This window comes from Harpia harpyja, chromosome 14, assembly GCF_026419915.1.
Source record: "Harpia harpyja isolate bHarHar1 chromosome 14, bHarHar1 primary haplotype, whole genome shotgun sequence".
NCBI lineage: Eukaryota > Metazoa > Chordata > Aves > Accipitriformes > Accipitridae > Harpia > Harpia harpyja.
This window is the reverse complement of record NC_068953.1, coordinates 30,095,883-30,118,931: the sequence shown is the minus strand read 5'-3', so window position 1 is coordinate 30,118,931 and position 23,049 is coordinate 30,095,883. Positions and strand designations below refer to the sequence as shown.

Below are 23,049 nucleotides of genomic sequence, written 5' to 3'. Positions count from 1 at the left end.
ATTGTTTTCTTGAAAGACTACAGAAAAAAATTTCAAGATTTTTAGAAGTTGAGTAAGGTGAAAATGCCTTTGGGTATTCTTTCTCTGTGATATCTTCAAGTTATGAGGCACTTTATTGTTAATAGATAAGCTCTTGCAGGAAGTTTTTTAAGTTGTATGTCATTAATTGGCATTATACTTACGGGCTGTATTGTGGGTAATTCTCTGAATACAGATAAAAATTTCCTATTATAAGGACTTAAAGTTGTTTTAAGTCATGTGAGTTGCTCTTATGGTACTAGTTTCCAAAGTGAAAACTGAAATAAACATACCTTTATATACTCCCCAGAATGTATATTATATTTAGCTAAAGGACAAGGCCCAAGTTCTACTTTATTGTATGATCACCTATTGATTCACAGACAAGTTCTTATTCTGCAAAAGTTAAAAGTAATTTTTGAGCTTTAAGAAAACAGTTTGCAGTTTCATTTTGATCCACATTGACCAAACCTAATTAAAGACATAAAAACAGTATAAGGGAAGAATGCATTCTTTGTTCTAGGTTCTGAAAAAACCCTGACGTACAAAGGGAATTATCTGCAAGATTTCGAAAAACTAAAGCTTAACCTGCAGTCTTTAAAAGAGAGAGATCAATAAATTCCTCAATACTTACAAACATGCGACAACAGTACTAGGTATTCTTCTTGTTGAAAACCCTTTAACTAGAAAAGAATTCAGAATGTTCTTTCATAATGGTCCTGCTCTAAATTGTTGATATTATTGCTAATAGTTCTGTACAGGAACTTAGTTTTGACATTAAAGTTGCTATAGTCATTAAAAAAAAATGTAAGTAGTTGACTAACAAAGGAGCTAAGTTTGAAATTACTTCTTTTTATCATCTTCCAGTGATAGGTCATGGTATTTTTTACCAGTGCAGTAAGGAACGAAGGACTACAAGCTGCCTTCATATCAATGGCCTTACAGTGGATTAATAATTTCTGAGCTATTCACTGCATTGGATAAAAGATATGTTAACGGCTGTGACTGACCCAGTAAAGACTTCCTGTACAGCATAGAGGCCTGTTGGTCCAAAGGATATTTGTAGGCAAAAGGACAAAATAATGTATAAAAGACACAAACTTATCACATGAGAATCATTAATTATTCTAATTACTGCAAGGAATTTAAAAGGAATGGTAGAAATATTCCTACACTTTCTGGAACTGTCCAGTTTTGGTGAAATGACATTTCTTATCTTTTGCCCATTAGGAAATTTTTCTCTATACTCAAATGAGAACTGAGTGCATGTATGATACACTATGCCTGAAATACTCTAACTGCCTGTAGTGTGAACAAGCTGGCTGGGACAGCAGCAAGAAGTTTTCCCCTACAGTTGATCAATTCTGCTTCACGGTCTTGAGTAGGGCTTGTATAGACCCATTTTCCTTGACTCTCTTTAGGTATAGTACAGAATACAGCGATGTGTTAGGTTCACACACAAACCCTTAATCAGACAAGCTGTCACCCTATCAGTTAGCTTCACTTCATCTCTGCCAGCAACTAGACAACAGAAAATTAATTATTCTAGAGTTACCAAGTCAGGACTCACCTACTAGGGAACTGATTTTTTATTTATTTGTAGCTAAACTGGGAGCTGGTAAATTCATTAGTTCAAAACGTCACCCAAAAACCAACAGGATATGGAGGGGAGAAAAGCATAAATATATCTTCAGTGCAAGCAGAATGCAGTTCTGATGCAATGTTCCAGAGAGAATTGGATCTGCCTTATGCTGACTTCTGGTGTCATACGACATTTTAAGATAATTTGGACTGCACCTGTCTGTACTTCAGTTATAAAGAAAAATTCTTCATAGAGATTCCCAAATATTTGGGCTGTCAATAAGATGCTGAAGAAAGTTAAAATAAGACACATGAATAGCTTTAAAACATTACAATAAATCATTTCCACTTAGTCACAGCAGCAACAACAATACCCTATTTAGTCTGATCCCACTAGCATTCATCAGGCCCACACTGTTCATTCAACTTAAATTATTTTCTTCTTTATTACAGACAAACATAGGACTTTAAAGCTATAATAAAAACACTCAAAATGAACTCTGATAAGAACAATATCTTCCAATAAAAACTGATTTTTTTTCTAGACTGTCACTTTAGTGTAGCAATTCTGATGCAACTCCCAGTATTAAAACATGTAATAATTTCTGTTCTGTAACTGGTAGGTAGCCTGTATGCTGCAGAACATGACAGATTATCTATATGTATGCATGTGTGTATATATATACATGTACCATTTTTTTGAAGATGAGGACTTGATCAGCTGTTTTCCTTTCAGCCCATTTAAGCAGACAGTTCTTCTACTAAACTATTCAAAACCCTATTTGGAAATTGTGATTCTCAGTGTGGTACTTTTTGCTGTATACTTGATATATTTAACTGTTCAAAAACTTCCAACCTTTTTCCTCCTAATTCAGTCCTCTGGTTTAGAGGACTGAATTACAAATTGAGAGTTATGACACTGTACCTATTCACTAGTGGTTCTTAGAAAATTACAGTTTAAGTTATAGTAATACTACAAATATTTAACATTAATAATTTTATGAAAGGCATCAATTTTATGTCACAATACCTGTATTTGATCAAACTAATTCATTGCAAAAATGTTGGTATTTTTGTCATTAAAAATGAAACATCTCACTGTTTAATATAAAGAGTTTTTTTCTTTTTCTTCTTTTTTTCATTCCTAGGCATAAAAAATTTGGAAAGAATCATAGCCACTCTTGAAGGTCTGTGTGAGTGAGTTCATTTCCAGATGGAAATAATGACAAAAAGGAAGAGGTGAGGTTTCACTGTTTTGTTTTTTAAATCACTCAGTACTGGACATACATTTTAGGGTACTGGGATACTTCATTTTCTTGAAATTCTTAGGATTATATAATATTTCAGATTAGATGAGTCTGGTTTATAGCATAATTAAATTTATGTAGTTAAATGTGATAAATAAAATGCCTAGGCAGCTTTAATAACTTATAATGCTGGTCTGATCTCATGAAAGTTGAGATTAATTTTTTGAAGATTGAACTAGGGGGTGAGGAAGGGAAGAAGAAATGTATCATTGCTGCATGTTATAATCACAAAATGTAGCCAGTGGCTTTTGTAAAAACATAAAAATGGAACCATGCAAGTTAATGAAAATAATTATGAGACAGCCACACTGTCTGAAGACCCACAAATCCACACTTGGGTAGCAATACATAATTTTTGCTGGAGTGGAAAACTGAAATTGGAGATCTAAAATTGTATTTGAATACTGGGAGAAAATACCAGCATTGTAGAAGTAATTATAGGACTGGATTTACAGCTTTTCCTGGTCCTCAGTATACTAAAATGCCACCAGAGAAATACCTAGCACTTTCTCTGAAAATGAAAGTTGGATTCAAAGAGTCTTAACGTGAGCTAAAAATACTATATTAAGAAATGAAAAAAAGAAGAGCCAAACCCCTCCATAGAAGAAAACCTGTTATCCTGGCCAATTCAAGAAGCTGTCAGAAAATTTTGGGGTAGACTAGACTATTCTAAAGGACTGTTATCCACTCAAATTTGCACAGATTGTGTGCTCAAATGAGTATGCATATTAATGTAATGAAAATTTTGAAATTATGTTTGTTAATCATATTTCTATAGTAAAGATATGAATTAATCACACATTAGGTTATATTGACAGATGCTCAGATTCTGGCTGAGGCAGCAAAACAGGCTTTGTGACTACAGCTTTGATTCTCCCTCTGCCTTCTGATCACAAATCTGTTGAATGCTTCATCCCAAGATGCAAGCCAAAGAAGACCAACAGATATTCTAAATTGTGCTAACAGGCCTCTGGGGCCATCTCAGCTTTTGGAAAAAATAAAGTTGCTTGCAAAAAAGTTCTGACCTCATTTCTTTTTCCCGTCATGCTTCTTGTCACATTACAGGGAGCTGATGCTAGCCAACTAAAATGACTTTAAGCTAGCCTCAGGCGCTGTGGCCTCAAAGTGCCACCATTTCAACTTGTAAAATTTTTTCCTTCACTATATTTTTTTCAATATTTTGGGAACATCCCCCCCCCCCAACTAAAAACCCCCCACAAAGCCCCCCAAAACACTAAAATTATTTCCTAGGGCCCAAACTAAAAAATGTTATTAAAAACCAAGCATCAGCAAAACAGCGTTAAAAGTACATTTGCTGATATTCTTGACCTTACACCAGAGCAAGTCAGTAGTAACACTAATGAAGACAGAGTATTCACAGTGCTGCAAAAATTGTCTAGAAGGAAAATCTGGTCTCAACATTTACAGGGAAGAGAAAAATCTGAACATGGTTCTCAAAATTAACACTCCCTTAGCAGAACTGTTGCAATATTATAATACCAAGGACTCATTTTGAATTCCCTCTACTATCCTTGATGTCTATTTAAATAGCTTCCTTAGTATCAACGTGGCCATAATGAAAAGAGACCAACAAGGGAAAGAAAAAAAACAATTTGCATAAAGCTTGTGGATAATTGATAAGGTGGAGATAGGAAGTCCCACAAGACAAATTCATTTGCAAAAACAGGATGGAGACCTTCCTAGAACCAGATGAGGTAATAACATCCTACACTTAGTTTACCTTTGACAATATGCATCTCTGTGGTTGTCATTATCATAGGATCATAACAGCTAATCAAAATAAGATTATAAACCTCCTAGACCAGAAAGAGATAAAACAGATTAAAAGCAATACCGAAACATCAGTGACACACTAACAAAGGTTGCGACACTGTGTCTTAAACCCACCCACCTCCCCAAACCTTACTTTCTCTTTTAAATCCAGAAATTTATGTAGCTGTGAACTTTCAGCATGCTGTATCATCATGGAATCGTGGCCAAACAGCTTTACTACATTTCCACCTCTGATTAATTAATAATTTCTGCAGGTGTGATATCACATGGATTTAGAAATACATCCACAGGAATACATAACTGACTGTTCCCAGCCTATACATGTTTGAGTCTGAGTAGCATCCAAATTAAAACTTCTTCAATGACAGTCAAGGCAATTTATTTCTGCACCACATGCTGGATCAGAAAATCTTTCATAGGACAGTTAAACATAAAACAAGGAGAGTTAAGTCAATATGAAAAGTGCAGAAAAAATTGGAATCTGGGAGGCTGAGTTCCTTATGTGTGTGGATGACAACTAGAGCACACTTCATCTGAGACTTGAGAGGAAGGACAAAATGGAAGAAGTAGAGAAATCAGCAAAAGAGACGGCAGATCTGAAACAAGAGAAACGAACAAAACTTGAAGAGGACAACTGTAATTGGACTTGGTAGTAGCTAGTAAGCAGGTGAAAAGGGTCTTGAACCTCTCAGAGCAAATCTAGACACATCATTCTTGACCTGTAAAATTTCAAACAGGAATTCTTGAAAAGCTAAGCAAGGAGTAAGCAGTTCTACTAACTTCAAGTTACTGCTGAAGTTTGACAGATATACAAGGAGAGATAAGAGTCTAGTTCAAACTATTTGTGTAATTTGGATGCATTTTTTAAAAGTATAATCTTCTAGATTTTCATCTAATTCTTCTAATATATCAAGTCCATACTGACACAATTTTTTGCACAGAAAATTCCCAAAATGCCTGTTGGCCACATTAGAATCCTCAAAGGCATCCCTCTGTTTCTCTGTTTGTAGAGTTCCTTCAAGTTACAAGATAAAAAATTGTAATCCCTTTCATATCTTAGTTGAGTGGGTAAAGCACTTGCCTAGAATATAGGAAAGTTTATTTTAACCCTTAAGAGCATTACCACTTTCCAAGCACTATCATAACTCTTATCCTATAAATTTAGGAGATAGTCTGTTTCTCCCATACCTCCTTCTGATACACCTGCACTATTCTGTAAGAAAGGGAAAGGGATTCATAGGCTGTTTACGCATTTCCTTTATATTTTCACATAAACAGTCTTTGGTGCAGGGTTTTGGTATCAGATTTTTCTTTTCAAGAACATAAATATAAAGGAAGACCCAAATTACAACTTCCAGACATACCTACAAATCTCAGCAAAAGCATAAGAGAAATAAAGTAACATTTCTGAGGTTGTGAAAAGTAAATGTACAGAGACTAAGAGGTACACTCAGAAACTCGGATTCTCAGGGCTCTTTGTTATTCAGGAGCAGTTCCGTCAGCAGTGAATAAAACTCATCACATGTATAAGGTATTCTTATGCCACAAAGAGCTACTTCTGACAAGCAATGTCTATAAAATCACTTCCATCTATTATTCTGCTCTGTAACACAAAATATGACTAAAAATGGAGTTCTTACTGGACTCCTTTTACTGATGACTAAGGAGTAGCATATAGGAAGGAAAAAAAAAAAAAATCTAAATTCAAGACTGACTAATAGTCTTTTCCTGGGAGAAAAGGTTACATCTGAATTAACAATGGTGATGATGTTACCAGAGAAAGAAAAGGACATAGCTTTTGAGGGAACAGCAACAATGACAGAATCAATACAGATGAGTACATAATATAAAGAAATTTTATTATGACATTAGTGGTGTAATTTATGCTCAGTTAGTAATTTGCCATAACTCACACCTCTGTCTCTTTAAATAGCTTAGTTTTCTACTCTGTACTTCACCCCACAGTCTTTTCACTATCATTTCCAGCTCAAGTTCAGCTTAGCAGAAACATCTAGATCTGATTTTTTTCTCTGTGTATCTGTACAATATCACAAATATTTGCTTAAAAGTTATATATGGTCAAGAAGCGCCTATTTTGTTATTTTTAAAAAAAGTAATACTAAAACTCATTCCAATTATCATCTGCAAAATATTAATGACATGAAATATTTTGGTTTTAAATGAGCTTCACCATCTCTTCTGACAATACTAGGGCAGTACACTGTAGCTACTGTCAAGAAGTTTATGTATTCTACCAGCTGGTTCTGCAACTTGTCTGTAACTTTTTTAATTGCTGAACTATGACAATGTCAGAGAGTTCTTACACATACGTACTTAGTCACCCAAGTACTTTTAAGACATTAAAGAAACTAACCAGACTTCAGGAAAGAACTGCAATTTTGAAACTGCAGCTTATAAAGGAAACTATCTACTTTCTTTTGTGCAATGAATCAATGACCAGATGAACTCATATAAGACAATAATACTTCCTGCCTCTTCTTTGCCCAGCATTCAATCAAGTGTATAGTAAAGATCATAGAAAAAAATTGAGACTCTAAGGACTACTTATGCCTTTACTGGTTTCAGTTCCTACCATAGAAAATATGATTGTTTGGTTCATAGCTGTTACTTGTTATGGTGCAGTTTAAATTTGTTTATACTGAGAGTTTATACTAATTCCACTAAAGTATCTTGTTGGTCCTTAGCTGCTGTAACTGGGACAAAATGCTAATGTAAAGGAAGTCTAAGTTTTACCTGCTTTATGTATTTACGGCAGCTCTACCACATACTGAAGGAAAGTAGGTGACTTTGAGCTAAAAGTCACAGTTAATCAGGGCTGTCCTTCTCATTCCAGAATGTTTTTTCTTTATTATTATCATCAAATGTAAACATACTTTTCTTTATTATTATCACAAGTCATTTTAATGAAGGATTTCTAGAAATCTCAGTATACAAACTGCTGGAAAGTAAAATGTGATTTCTTTACTCATACCTTGTCAGATGAAGTACAAAATGCTTGATCAGGGGATGGAAAAGCAGCCATCCAATCTACCAGCACACTGTGCTGAAAAAATTCATTTTGCTGTTTGAAAAAATTAAATTCCAGCTGAACTAGACAAGAACTCTTACCTAGACTGAAAAAATGGGAGGAAAACCAAACATGAACACCATATAGAGGTATACTGGTGATTATCTGTAGAAGCATTACTGAAAAGAAACAAACAAACCCCAAACTTATTACTCTTAGTCTTCAAATACCTTGAAACACGACTAACACATTTATCAAAACCTCTGCTGAAGAGAGGTTCCAAGTATCAGAGGTATGTCGACTGGGGGAAGTTTGAAGTCAGGCTAAGACTAGTTATTGGCTAATATTTCAATCGCAAAAAACTAGGAATAAATTAGTATCTGAATGCATTCTCTCACTTCAGTAATACTGATAGAATGCCTGCTCTGTAGAGAAATAAGACAACTGGAAAAACTGCTAAATATGGTCTGGTGTCTAGAGTGTTTCTAGTTAGCTATGTTCTAAAAATCTCTTTATATTGTTTGCACTCAGCATCCACAAGTTTAATAGTAATTCTAGGTTGGTATGCTTCAAAACCCACTTCCAATTGCCTTTTGATTGCCAGTAGATATTTTAACAGATTAGCTTATAAATGATAGAGGAAGAAACCACAAGGCAAGATGTTTCCAGTTGCTTTCATCATAAAGGGGTACCCTTCTCTGTAAGAATCTAGTGAAATGATAATAAATCCTGTTTTCTGCATGAGAAATTAATGTGTTCCTTATGGCAACAGTCAACTAGAATCCAAGGAATGATCTGAAGCAGTTGCTTTACCTGCAGGACACTGAGGCTTGTATTGTTTCATAGTTGGTGTTCTGTATTTTGACATGAATGAATATGTTCTTGAATTATCTTTCTAGAAGAAAAACTATACTCATCTCCTACTTCTCCACTACCTTATGTAGACCCTGGAGCATCATTAATTACTCTCCTTGTATTCTTGATGTGATTAAGCTTAGTTACAGTGAAAATAGTTCTCAACAAGAAAGAGAAAGAGAAGAAAAAAAAAAAATCAACCAGCAAAACAACCAAGCCCAAACACCCCTCCCCCCAAACCTCAAATCCACATTTTAATTTTTTTAATTTAAAATAAGAATATTTCTTTCCACAACTGCAGCACTGCTTTCATTTTTCAGAACTGTTTTCCCGTTATACTCCACTAAGGCTATATGAATTCTCAGTATACGAGAGACTTGTGAACATTTTATCAAAATTTGAATTCATCTGGGTCCAACAGCTGCCTCTCTGCATAATTTGGGATAAACAGTGACTCTTTATTTCTTTTTTAAGATTAATGGGAAAAAGAAAAGCAGATTTGGCAACAGTTTGGGTGGAACAGGTAGCGGTGGCCTTGCAGTTGTTTGAGATGTCAGGATTGTCTGAGGGGTGGGGTTCAAAGGGAGAGAACGACAACAAAAACAAAGACAATTATTTTAAACTTGGGAGGAGCTAATAGTATGAAAGGCTGGAATGAAGGAGGTTGGACCAGATACAAGCCTGTGTATGTATGTTTTAGGTTTGGTGGGAAGTCAGAGGGAAAGCATATAAGCAAGGTAATATGCTAAAGAAGGGCTACATCAGAAATTCCGGTCACTGCCATTTAGGCTGAAGACTGGTAGTCTGTGGACGGAGGCACATACAGAAGGATAAAGGTAACAGCCACTGGACTCCTGCATATATTGAGGGGTGGGGGGGAAGCAATTGAGGGGGGTCTGTAGGCAAGTTATTTCCATGTTAACTCCTCGTAGTAGAGCAAGTATAGCATTTTATATTCTTTTTTAAACATTTTTAAATGCTGTTAATTAGTTTTTTTTCCCCAATATAAATATTTGGTTAGAAGCACTATATAAAGGAAAGAAATTACAGAACTAATTAAAACAAAAATTCATTTCAAGTACACAGACAAAACTGAAAGGTAACAGCGCAAAAGAGCATTGGTGCACAATAAAGTGCACAATATCCGGTAGAGACGTGGAAAGGCTGAACCACCAAACTCTCATATCTCAAAGACAGATAAACAACAAATGTACACCTGCATGAGAAGATACATTTCAGTTTTAAGTGGAGAGTAGGAGAATCCACTGGGAGATCTTGTGCAAAAATGTAGTTCCACTAATATATATGCGTGCTGAAAACACACATCTCAATCTTATTCTTGGAGAACTGCACATTTAGTGCTTTTTCTTGCATCTGGACTGAAACAGCCCCGACTTTGGGGGTATGAACTAGAAGTTCTCCTATGCTCAAATTCTCTGGACAAGAACAAATTCAATCCTTCTAATAACATTTAAGAGGACCATAAGTATGCAAAGATCGTTGGCTATCAGCTGGAAGTAAAGTTTAATAGACTGATCTAGATTGTGAGATCAAATTTTTTTGAAAACCAGAATAGCTACATTACGAGCACTAACATACTGAGCAATGCTGTATTGACAGTGAAATATTAGTTTTCTTGTATAGTCTTTGGAACATTAAACACTACAGCCATAGACAAACTGCTCATGTTATGTAGGTTATACATTAAATTCTCTACTCCCCTCCCTACCTCCAACAATAACAACCCAACAACATCCTGACATAGAAGGTAATGAAGTTGAAGGCACAGAAGTTATCATTCAAGGCAAGAAAAAAAACCTGTAATATTGACTATTTTTTGTGTGCTTCTGAAGATATTCTGCATAACAAATATCTATTTGAATTTGTCAGAGAATCCAAGAAAAATAAATTTGTTTTCCCATTGAGAACATGCTACTGAAGGAAAGTAGTAATCATCTGCATGCAGCACCATCTGTGTACCATTAGCAAATTTCAGAATGGATTAGGCCATGTGGTAAAATTATCAGTCCCTGACATCACTGCCATCAGGCAAGTAGTGAATTAATACAAAGCAAGTCTCTGGTAAAACTGTACTACCCTAGATTCGTATACATGATGAAAAACCCAGGTGACTTCCATGTACTTTTCAAAAATATTGAAAGGATGAATTCTAAAGTGTCTCATCTTCAATAAAATGAAGAAGAAAAATAAAATGAAGAAGTTATTGTTCGATACTGGCATGGAAAGAACAGGAAAGGTGGAGCTTTTGCCTTTTAACAGGCAAATAGCATGAGAAGCCCCAGGAAAACTGTATTTGGTCTTTGCCTTTTCTTTCTCATCCTGGCTGTTCTCTCATTTCATGCAGCCAAGTGGAGATCATTGCAGAGAATGAAGAGTTGCTGTCTGTGCCATGGACTTGGGATGTGCTGGTGCATGTGAGGTGGGTTCACAGCACTGTGCTATGAGAGAGAAGGAAGAGTAAGGCAGAAGAGGCAACTGAGGTATTTCTATATAGATAAAGCAAGGTATCAAGGCTTGTGAGGGAAAGAATCTCCCCTCACTTCAAAGGGCAACACCTTTTGGGGAGAGTAAGAGGGAAAAGGAGTCATAGCTAAGGCTGCAGCCAGTTATGCTGGCAGTGAAGAGGCTGAGGGCTCCCTGAATTTAAGATTAGTTTTTGGATGCAGGAGTAGAGTGGAAAATGTGATTAAAACAGAGCCACAGCAGCCATTGAGATGTCACAGTTCTTCAGCTGAATGAGAAGTTAAATGAAAATTGCATCACTGTTTTCAGGGAGGCCTAGTGAAACAGATGCTTGCACAAATATATTGCGGACAGCAAAGGGAGTAGAGGCCCAATCCAAACTTTGTCAGCAAAAGAAGTAAGGTTTGAGCTAAAAACATGAGCTAGTATTGAGCTACTGTCAGTCATTTGAAGTAGTCCTATGCAGTGGTTACAGGATGTCTGTACAAGGGATTGACACAGCTTATTCTTAGAGGATTCAATATTTGAATTTATTCACCTGTGATTGGAAGAGAAGGCATAAAAAGACCAACTTCTGTCTGTATAGTCCTTGTCAGTGGCAAAAGGTCTCCTTACATCTATGAGATTGGTTTTTGTGTGCAACCCACAATAAATAAGAGTTCTATACACTCTTGTACGCTACTTTTCTAAGTCCTACACCTATTAGGAAACCATAATTAAGTAATTGGCTATGGAAAGTAGTGCATACAACAAAACTGTATGGTCAAATGCAGCTTCCTGCATGCATAGATATCAATACTTGATTGCCAGTACCTACGCTCACATAGTCTGCTTACAAAATGCTATTCCTAAATTACACAACAACTAGATGTTAAACTGTTTCTTTTCTGGTTTTGCACATTGCAAGCAATATGACAGAATGAGCTCTCTCTTATTAAGCTTACTTGTACGGGGTGCAAACAATAAAAGGTAACGGAGCAACAAGAAGTAGGTTACTTAAAAAAGGGGAAATAAGGAAAAAAAGAAGATACATAAGTGGAAAATTTTCCTTAAGATTTTGGCTACGTTAAGAAATAATTCTCTAGCTTAAGCAATGAAAGCCTAACCATGCACATGCAGTGATCAAAATTGGGCCATTAAAAATGACAGATGATAAATCCAAGGCAGTTTTGGACTAGCTTTATTTTCAGTTTCGGATTTCTTATTTTTCTAGAGAAAAAAAAACCCATTCCTTCTTATTCTAGGAACACAGCATTGAATGCAATATACAATTCTGCACTGAACAGCACCTATAAAAGTATCTGAGAATGTCAATTTCTACACTGTATTTCAAGAATTTGAATTCATTTTGATGTTAAACATTGTTCTCCTACTAGTTCTGGAAACCATGCAGTGATCTATACACCAGACTTCTCAAAAGTAGTTGCTGACAGTTATGAACAGCTTTTTTTTTTTTTTTTTTTAATACACAACTCCAAAGTTTTGTACCAGGCTTACACACTAATGCTTCTGAGTACAATCGTTCTTAGTTTCAGTAGACCACAACTTACTGTGTAGTTTTTAAGACATCAGATTCATGCTTCTCAGTGGTGAGGTACATTACTATTAGTGGTGCATCAAATCATAAATTACTCAAAACTGAGGCCATCAAAACATATGAGTAAAAATGAATTGACATTGCATAGCACAAAAGAGAAAAGAAGAATATACCATCTTTACAGAAATGACAAAGAGAATTTGAGGTAACCATCAGAAGGTGCCTCTGTGATGCCTTTTGGTTCTGATATGCATTAATTTTTTTCAATAAAGAAGCCACCAAATATAAATTGTCATACATCAAATCAAAATGTTATTTATCATCATTTGCTAGCACAGTTGCAATGGATCTGATAAAAGCCTTCCATGATTCCATTAGAAGAATAATGTGAACATGAGCATAGAGAGTTTTAGTAAATGTTTTTGTGGCTAATACATTGCTGAAAAAGTATTCAAATCAGTAACCTAATCAAGAGAAACAAAGTTGCTTCAGATGTGCTAGTTTCATGTTGACAAACAATATAATTCAAACAGAAATACTAATGTTTTGCATTTGGCAGTCAGGAAAGAAAATTCACAGCACTTATATTGGTCTATTTTTAAAATACAGAGAGATACAGTACTTGGAAAATCCCATTCAAAGAAGGACTAGCTGTTTTGGCATAGTAAAAAATTGTGCTAATCAATATAAAAGGAAAAAGTTTTTATCATTTTAGTACTGAGATACTTTTGATATTTTTGACCTTATGAGAAAAATGCAACTGATCAAAGCAAAAGCAATTGTGTGGTTTGCAAGCCAAGAGAAGTATACTATAATTTTATTGTAATGCCGAAGAGCATGTTAGTAAGAAAACCACATCAATTATCTCTCACAATATTTAAAGTGTTTCACATTGCATTCAGCAACTAATCCTGCACAATGTCACATATGGCCTCACACTTTTACAGCAACTCTGAAGTTTCTATGAGCTGGAAAAGGAAGAAATACAACACTTTTCAGGTATGACAAACTATACAGAAACTACCTAAGCGACTGAAAAGATGGAGAGTGCTCTTAAACTTGTTTAAGGTTCTCATGGTTTAACCCCAGCCAGCAACTAAGCACCATGCAGCTGCCCACTCACTCACTCCCCGCCCCCCCCCCCCCCAGTGGGATGGGGGAGAAAAATCGGGAAAAGAAGTAAAACTCATGGGTTGAGATAAGAACGGTCTAATAGAACAGAAAAGAAGAAACTAATAATGATAATGATAACACTAATAAAACAACAGTAATAATAAAAGGATTGGAATGTACAAATGATGCACAGTGCAATTGCTCAACACCCACCGATTGACACCCAGTTAGTCCCCGAGCGGCGATTCCCCCCGCCCCCACTCCCCCCCAGTTTATATACTAGATGTGACGTCACATGGTATGGAATACCCCGTTGGCCAGTTTGGGTCAGCTGCCCTGGCTGTGTCCCCTCCCAACTGCTTGTGCCCCTCCAGCCTTCTTGCTGGCTGGGCATCAGAAGCTGAAAAATCTTTGACTTTAGTCTAAACATTACTTAGCAACAACTGAAAACCTCAGTGTGTTATCAACATTCTTCTCATACCTAACTCAGAAACATAGCACTGTACCAGCTACTAGGAAGACAATTAACTCTATCCCAGCTGAAATCAGGACAAAGGTTTAGAAATAAAAGTTACCCTAACTATACCTTCCACAGCAGCATGTGAATTATATTAAGCAAATGAATACCATTAAGTACCTTTTAGGGGGAAAAAAACCCCAAACAGAGGAATCTAAATGGGAAAACTTCATAGTGTCTAGAATCTGTTGTACAGCCATTAAGATGTACAAATGAGAAGGTGTAAGATAAATTAGATAATTTGATCTCATCACCTTGTCTTTGTAACAAAGCATAACTATAGCAAACAGTGCTTATATAGTGCACCAGCAAGAGGATAATATCCCTTTTAAATAGCTAACTAATATAACTGATACATTTTACCAACGGCTTTTACTTTTTTTCCTTTTGAGACTGAACAATAAAAAGGTATTCAAAATAGGAAGGAGAGATTTTCCTCAGAGGAAGGAATCCCTAGAACTGGATTTAAGATCACTCCATCTGGAAACAACCAAACAAAATGTACAGGTTTCTGCCATATTCACTCCCAGCAACTGAAAGATCTTTTTCCCTTGATGTTTTAGATTTCAAATATTATTGTATTACTACACATTTACTAAAATGAAGACAAAATCAGACTACAGCTTCAAAGGGCATTTATTTTGTATGCAAAGATGTAAAAATATTTATCATCCAGTTGACCTGTGCATCTACATTGTTGTATTAATTTCTTAAAAATTAAGGTCTTAAAAAAATTAAAAGGAGAAGACATACACAATGAAACTGACTATGTTCCTCCTAAAATAATTCTATTTCTTATAGGAACAAAACTTAGAAAAAATACTATAACACTATGACACTAACTTGCAGATGTAAGTAACAAAATTCACAGTCATATTGGTACTTACCCACTAAATGCCTGGACTGCATAAAGCTTGGAAGTATCCAAGGAACTTCCACTTACTATCCGAGCCTTTAATAAAGACCAAAAACAGTACAGTTACTCAGTTGCTCTTAGTAAATCTTGGATAGAATTTAACTGCATCAAACATATAACACCTAATATGAAAATGTTTAGCAGGGTCAGCTCCAGGCCAAAGCTAGAGTAACTATTCCTTTGGAATATATTTTGGTAGCATTCAGCATTTAGTGAAACACACTGGAAGAACCCATGGGAAGATAAGATATTGCTTCCCAAATATTGTTGTCCTTTAATTCCTATAGAGTATGCAGTGTAGATGATAATTAGAGGCAAAAATCCCAGATATCATGTTTGACAGTAGCAGACCCCTGTGTTGGCAATTATGATAAGCACAACAGTGAGCGTTATCGTGTTTATAAAAGCAACACATTTGCAATACACATAAAGGAGAACAAAAGAGTGGAAAGCTGGGAAAAACATGCAGATATCACAACTAAAATGAACGAACCAAACAGGTCAAATAAGTCACAAACAAACATCAACAAAATACATGATCCCTATAGTAAATATGTGATTTTAAACCTTTTCATCCACAGAACCGCTATCTGAAAGAGAATTAGGAAGAAGGGGGATATAGGTTAGACAAAACAGTCTCTGAGAAAATATCTTACACTATAAAAAACTGTCACTGTTTTAATCTGCTAATGCACAGCAGAATCCAAGTAACACCTGTGCTTAGCTGTATCATTGTGGCAAGACCACTGTCACTACATTTTAAACAAGCAAAGAGATGTTTTCAATAGGTAAGAACCCCTGCCACTTATGCAGGACTGTGTGGATACCATATAATTTATACACTGTATCCCATCTCCACATGATTTTTAGGTTTTTTGTTTTGGTTTGGGTTTTTTTTAATATATATTTTTAATATTATTGAATATATATTTTAATATAGTTGCAGTGTTCAAAAAAATAATGCTTTATTTTCAAGGAAAAGGAAAGCGTTTCTACTAAGGATATAAAATAAACCCCAAACCCCTGAACTGTAACTATTCTCTTCTATCACAGCTATTCATATAATGACAGAAATTCCCCCCCAAACGCCAGTTGAAGAACTACAATTGTGGAAGTATAAGATATGATATATATATATATATATAAAAAATTGCTTAATGCAAAAGTGTGATGTATTCACATTTACTATCAGACAGAATATATTTGCTGACAGGAAAAGCTAACCTTGTTTTATCGTCTTGTGAATTTTAAAATACACATACATTTAAAATTGTTTTTATATACTATTCAACCAGTGTGTCTTTTTCTTTTTTTGGACACTTTATAGTACAGTGCATACATGAAACTGCATTGCTTTAATTGTCACCTTACTGATCTTTCCATTTTTCCTCCCCAAATGGAGTACACATTCTACAAGCCCTTTAAATAGTTCAGGTATTTTTAAGACGTTTGGAGATATCTCACATTACATACATTACAAAATGATCATTTACACCTTAAACACATGCCACGTTTCATTTTTAAACTGGTTTATCTACAAGAAAATATCCCATTCAAACACATATATGAAAAATACCTAAAGGCAAATGTAAAGGTGCATACAGTATAGTAGTGACAACCCAGGGAACGAAAAGGCTCTATTTCGCCACAAATTTTAGAGGCTACTTATGTGATCAAAGCAAAGCACCTGCACAGGAATGGGCAGAATAGAAACTGGAGATAAGTTGTTCAAAACATGTTTCACCAGTCAGATTATATCTGAATTTGTATTATTCAAAAAGGTTAAAGAAGATTACGCTACTAGTTATTAGCAAAGTCCCAACACCAAATTTGAATCCACAGAAAATCCAACTGTGCAACATTCTCTCCTCCTTTGCGAGACCATAAAATTTTCCATTTTCTTATGCTTGACTACAGATCTTAGCTTTAGTTTCACAGCTATTGTGAACAATCCTTTTAGAAAGAGTATGCCTAAAAGAATTAAATATAGTTTAGTGTCCCAAGGAAAACTTATGTTTTGAGTTATACAGAACATAAAAACTATTACTAATACTAAATTCCATGATTTAGTAAAAATAGAGTAAGCACATCTCTCTGCATCAAGATTATCTGCTTGCCGTGAATTGATACTTTTCATAGTTCTTCTCCTGAATATAAGTGAACATGGTATCAATTTTTATTGTTGTTTCAGAAAAACCCATTAAGGTACTTTTTTCTGCTGGGACATGAACTATTCTGATGTTTTCTTACTTCAAAACTCTCCCCGCCTTCAGAAATACTAAAATTTTAATTTTGCCTCAGAAATTAATTCTTGACTAAATTAAGTTGCAGCATTTTAGTTGTCAAATTACCCTCATTTGACTGAGTAGATTTATAAAAATGAGGTTAGCTTTTACAATTTCTTTTTTTTTTTTCTTATTTGTTTGTGAGATGTGTTTGTCTGACAACATCAGATACAATTGGCTACTCTTTCTCCACAAGCATATAAAGGAGACTTGGATGACCATATGATCCTACTTTCCCACTACAAAATTATTACAGCATTTTCATAAGCAGGGTAAGAGCAGAGCAAGGAGTAATTAAATGACTGTAAGCTGGGCTGGCCATGGGAACAAAATGGGATATGCTTGTATGGGGGCTAAAGAAAATAAGAGGAATAGTTAAAATCAAAGTGCTGAAGCATCATCTGGACAGGTCAATGAGAGGAAAGGCAAAAGAGGATATACCAGCAGGACTCTAAGTAGGAGAGACTAAGACTGAAATAATTCTCAAACTTGTAAAAAAGGCAGAGTCCAAAAGATGAAGAGAAATTTGGGGACTGAGGAAAGTTTTAGGCAGGACAGCACTTGTAATGTAAGAAGCCTCACCATAATCTGTTCATGCAACCTACACCTTCTTTCTAGAATATCTAAACATAACTATATTTGTAATACTGCCATTTAAAGACGCATAATAAATCTCAGTATTATTTATGTGGAATGCAATTTTTAAATAGTTTGCAGGTACTTTGCTACCAGCTGCCTAAAGAATCACGTGAATTATATGTTTAATTCAGTTGTTTAGAAAGTTATATTAAAAAATACAAAATTGTTGAGACTTGTCTTCCACATTAAATGGAATTTTATATTTCAGAGCATGAGAGATGGACATATGAAATTTTCTTTACCTCTCTTGGGTTTCAGCCAGCTTCATCTAATTTCACTACAATTCCTTTACTGGAACCTAATTTTGCCTAAATTTAGGAAGGAGAGTGACAATCAAAAATTAGGAAGGGAAAAAAGGTATTACGTTTTTGGTTTAACTTTTTTTTCTTTGCAGTTGCTACTTTAAAAAAAAAATAAATGGACCAGTCTTAACAGCCTCTTTTCTCAACAGAAATTGCATAAAGCAGACAACTGACACAAATTTCCCCAAACGAGATTTTGAGAGCATCTCTTTTTTGTAAAAAATGACTGCATCTTCAGATACAAAATTAGTTTGAAACCATTGCTTATTGCTTCTTCTGAACTCACCATGAGTGAAATAATCTGAACTGTGGAAGTGTTCTCTGTGTGTATGAGAGCACCAAATCAGGAAGTGTACAGTCACCAAACAGTTCACTTTGTAGTCATTAGGCTACCAGAACAGACAGAAACATTCCTTGATGTAGATAAGAAATGAACTGTGATTATGTAAGAGACCACTGAATGTATTTTCAAATCAGGGATACAAGGCTAGACATCTCAGATTATACTGCTGTATGACAGTGATTTACTTAAAAGAGCTTATCTTCATATAACTCATTTCTGTCATCCACACATTCTATGGCAAACAACTAACCTAAAAAAGTTATGAATGTACTAAAAAGTGTAAACATTGGTTCATTTGGTTAACCCTATGGGATACTTCTTATTTTATTTCAACTAGTTTGTTTCTCCTTAGATATTTTTTTAAATGTGAAAGTTTACTACATTACAAAATACCCGTACAGCCTTCGTGTTATGCCTCTATACCACATGCCGTTTTAGATAACAGCAAGATGTTTTACTAGGATTATAGGAAAAATCCATGGAGTGATATTGCTCCACAGTTGTTGCTATTTCAGCTCAGTGCACTCCATATATATACCTGTGTAGTGGAATGATGAAAAGTAGGATGGTCACCTAGCTACTTACTACTGAAAATTATATTTGCAACTGTCAAATATTGAAGGCAAAGGGAAAAATCTGCCCCCCCCCCTTTTTTTTTTTTTAGGTAGTCTGATAATTTCAAACTCAATTATGTTTAATTAGGTAACTGGTAAAAAGAGGAAAAAACTGTTTTAACTTAGTTCAGGATACTGTAGTGGTACAAGGTTTCTGTTGTTTATTTAAATACATATAATTATAACAATTAATACAAAAAAGAAGAAAGGTAGCATATCATTAATTACAGCAAGAAAAGCATGATAATCAGCTATCATATCACACCTCTAGATATTCTTTACTGTGAGGGTGGTGAGACATTGGAACAGGTTGCCCAGAGAAGTTGTGGATGCCCCATCCCTGGAATTATTCAAGGCCAGGTTGGATGGGGCCTTGAGCAACCTGCTGTAGTGAAAAGTGTCCCTACCCATGGCAGGGAGGTTGGAACTAGATGATCTTTAAGGTCCCTTCCAACCCAAAACAATCCATGATTCTATTATTTCTCCAAAGATCATTTTCTATGCAGATTTCTTAAAGAGTCAATGACAGAACACAGAAAAACTTTAGGAAGGAGAAGACAGCCTGAAGGAGTATTTAGCAAACCATACTTTAAAATGCTTCTGCTTAGCTAGTAAGTTCTCTCCAGCTCTGTACCATCCTTTACCACTTATCTCTAGTCCTCCTTCTTTACTACCACTCCCTAAGTCTCCCATGAACAGACATAAACCTTTAGGTAAACATGAAATTAAAAGTATGCAGTAGTTGAAATTAGTCTTTAAGGTTCATGAATGAGAAGTTCCTGGTATTAAAAGGCTGTATAACATTCAACATACCCACTAAACCCTGGCTTCTGTTGAAAATGGTTCACAAGTATCCACCGAGGTAAGTTACTCCTCAGATTGGGGGGTGGGGGGATGGGGTGGAGAATGGGAGGGGGTAGAGTGAGGGAGGCTTATTTGGCATTCTTTGAGCCTCCTCAAATAAGCCCCCAAGTTATTTTCTATCCATGTATCAGTTTAAAGGTTTTGAGAAGGCTAAGAAAAATTTCCAACAAGTGTTTATTAACACTGCATAATTACTATTCAAACTCAGTCTGAAAACTAATAGATCTTATAAAAGTTGAACTTCACATTTATCAACTGTTTTCAAATTAACACATGGTCTGATTTATCCATTTTTAATAGCAATGTTGCCACCTGTAACTTACCACACAACACAGGAATTCATCATACAAGATAACTAGTTTCTACACCCAAACTTCCTAGAAAAAAGAAGCTTTAAAGGATGCTGAAAAGGCAGATTCTTCCAGCATGAAAGATAAACTAGCAAGGAAGATACAGAAATGAAGACAGACCTTTGCTTTTGTAACTTACGATACCATCAGAAATACAACTGGACAACAGTCTCATCAGTCAGCAGAGAGATTTATATCAAAGAGGTTCAGAAGATTCCCACCCACCCCACCCACCCCGCATCATAAGCATCCTTCAAGCCTTGTGTCATTATTTCACTTCTGCATTCTTCTGAGCAGCAGAGCATCATCCTAATGCACTTCTCTTTCTTTAATGATTGCAAAAATGTAGTTCACCACCCCCCTGCCATAGCACGAGAATGGTAATAAGGTCATAAAAGTCTAAACTGTTAGGAAACCCTAGGATTGAAATGCTATTATGTATACTACCTTGATTTTCCGTCTTGTAAGTATGCATAATTGTGTAACACCAAATTGGAAGAAGATTTAAACTTCATTATTCTCTCAAAATACAATTTTAGTCTTTAATTCTGCAAAACAATTGCAAGAACATCAAACTGACTGATAATTACACCATTCCTGGAAGCAAACCCTTTAGACATAATACTTGCTGGAATTGGATAACAATACAGCTGTTCCATGGAAATAACATGTGTAAAGTACCCATAGCCAGAAGTAGTTTGGAGCCCGAGCTGGACAATTTGAATTAGTATGTATTGCTAAGAAAGGGAAATAAAGATGAAAAAGAGGGTCAAATAAAAGCAGCACATGAAAGTAGATTGTCTGTCCAAAACAATAACACAAATTAAGCCATGCTAAAATAATAAATGCTGTACCCAGAAGCTAATATTATCACTACAGAACAGAATATTACAATATGTAAGCCTAGAGGTTGTTGTGTTGCTGAAGCATATTCTAGGAAGATATACTGTATAACACTTGAAAGATAATATTAAAGCTAGCACATCATAAGAGACGAGTGATGCTTGTCTGACAAAGAGAAGGTCAAACTTGAATAAAGCTTGGTTGACAGGAGAAACAGAAGAATTGCTGCTAGCACTTTACTAGCAATGATGTAGAAAAATTACTAGTGGATACATTGAGAGCCAAAATAGGAGGTCAGCTTGGTGAAGATAAAAAATGCATTTGTGTCTGTATTAATAAACTGGTCTGCAAATCTGAAACAAGAGGATGTGCTTTAAAAACATCTCTGGTGCTTAGAAATTGAGTCCCATGAGACTTCTAATGGCTCTTGTTTTCTATTGTCTTTCAACAGCTACTAGATACTTCTACCAACTTCTGAAACTTACCTCTAAAAGAATAAATTATTGACTATCAAGAGAACTATTTGATTATGGAATGTGGTATGATACTAGTGCATCTTAATTTTTGGTGGTCTCAAAAAAACTACAGCGCTCTTGAAGACTGGGCTTTCTTGACAGTCTCTGGCTTGTCAGAGTGATGGTAGGGAGGTAGAATGCAGAGTGCATTTTAAGCACTCTACTCCAACCCCAGAACACATAAGAATGGTAAAGCATACATTATCCATAAAGGATAAAGAGGCATATTTTATCTCTTTTGATACAAATGATAAGAGTAAATGGAACCAAGTAATTAATTATAGCCTATGAAAACAAACAGATAATTGATTATTGTAAGTCTTTCCATATCACACAGCCAACATTGCCACAAAATATTTGACTTGGACCACTATGTCACAGTCTTACTTGCAAGCTGAAGTCCCATCGTGTTTCTTCCAAAGAGATCCAAGCAACCAGCCACTTGGTTTGACACCAGCTGTGAAAGTAGTCCCTCAGGACTCTATAGGAGACCACGTTCCTTGGTGCCTCTTACACTGAACATGAGGTTTTGAGATATACAGGTTGGTTTGTGGTAACAACATAGACAGAAGTGACAATACGGCAGGAATGTTAAATGGCTGCCTGGGACATAGGAGCAAACTGCTGACCATCTTGGGCAACAAAGAGTACATGTGCAATAGCAAATAGTTTAGTGCCGTAAGAGCAGATCAGAAGGTCAAAGGAGTTGGTGCTGAAGACCCCAGTGTCCACACCACAAACACTTTGGAGGCATTTACTTCATACCAGTTCTATTTTTGGCTCTGTGGACTGAAAACCCATTAGTTGCTGAGCACATCAGGTGTGATCTTGGAGAGCAACATCTGGCTTAGTTGCATTGGTAAAACATCTAGATCACACTCAGACATTCCAGTGGTCAAACCAAATGTGGTCAATTGGGAAGACTGAGAGATTTGCCTCAAAAGTGTGCCACGGTTGTAAAATAAAATGCAGATGGTGGCAAACCCATAAGTCATATAAAAATCCTACTGTTAAAGACCAAGAACAATATATACACCTAGGATCAAGAACAAAGGAGCAGAACACAGTGTCTGGGAAACAGTCACATATTTCACAGGCTATCATGTTCATAGCTGCTGTTGGTATGAAGTTGTTCTGTGGAGTT

The 23,049-nt window shown here is 35.6% G+C and overlaps 1 protein-coding gene across 5 annotated transcripts in view; it reads right to left on the bottom strand.

The window, feature by feature from the left end:
• UNC13C (unc-13 homolog C) overlaps positions 1–23,049 on the bottom strand; it is a 203,899-nt gene that overhangs the window by 156,797 nt on the left and 24,053 nt on the right. For all 5 annotated transcript variants that reach the window (XR_008238255.1, XM_052807837.1, XM_052807834.1 and 2 more), the window contains exons 3-4: positions 15,718–15,740; positions 15,122–15,186 (exon numbers count right to left, since the gene is read on the bottom strand). Coding sequence is in view for 4 of the 5 variants with exons in the window: in XM_052807837.1 (XP_052663797.1) it covers positions 15,122–15,186; positions 15,718–15,740 (88 nt within the window). In the remaining variant the exon portion in view is untranslated. The remainder of the gene's footprint in view (positions 1–15,121; positions 15,187–15,717; positions 15,741–23,049) is intronic.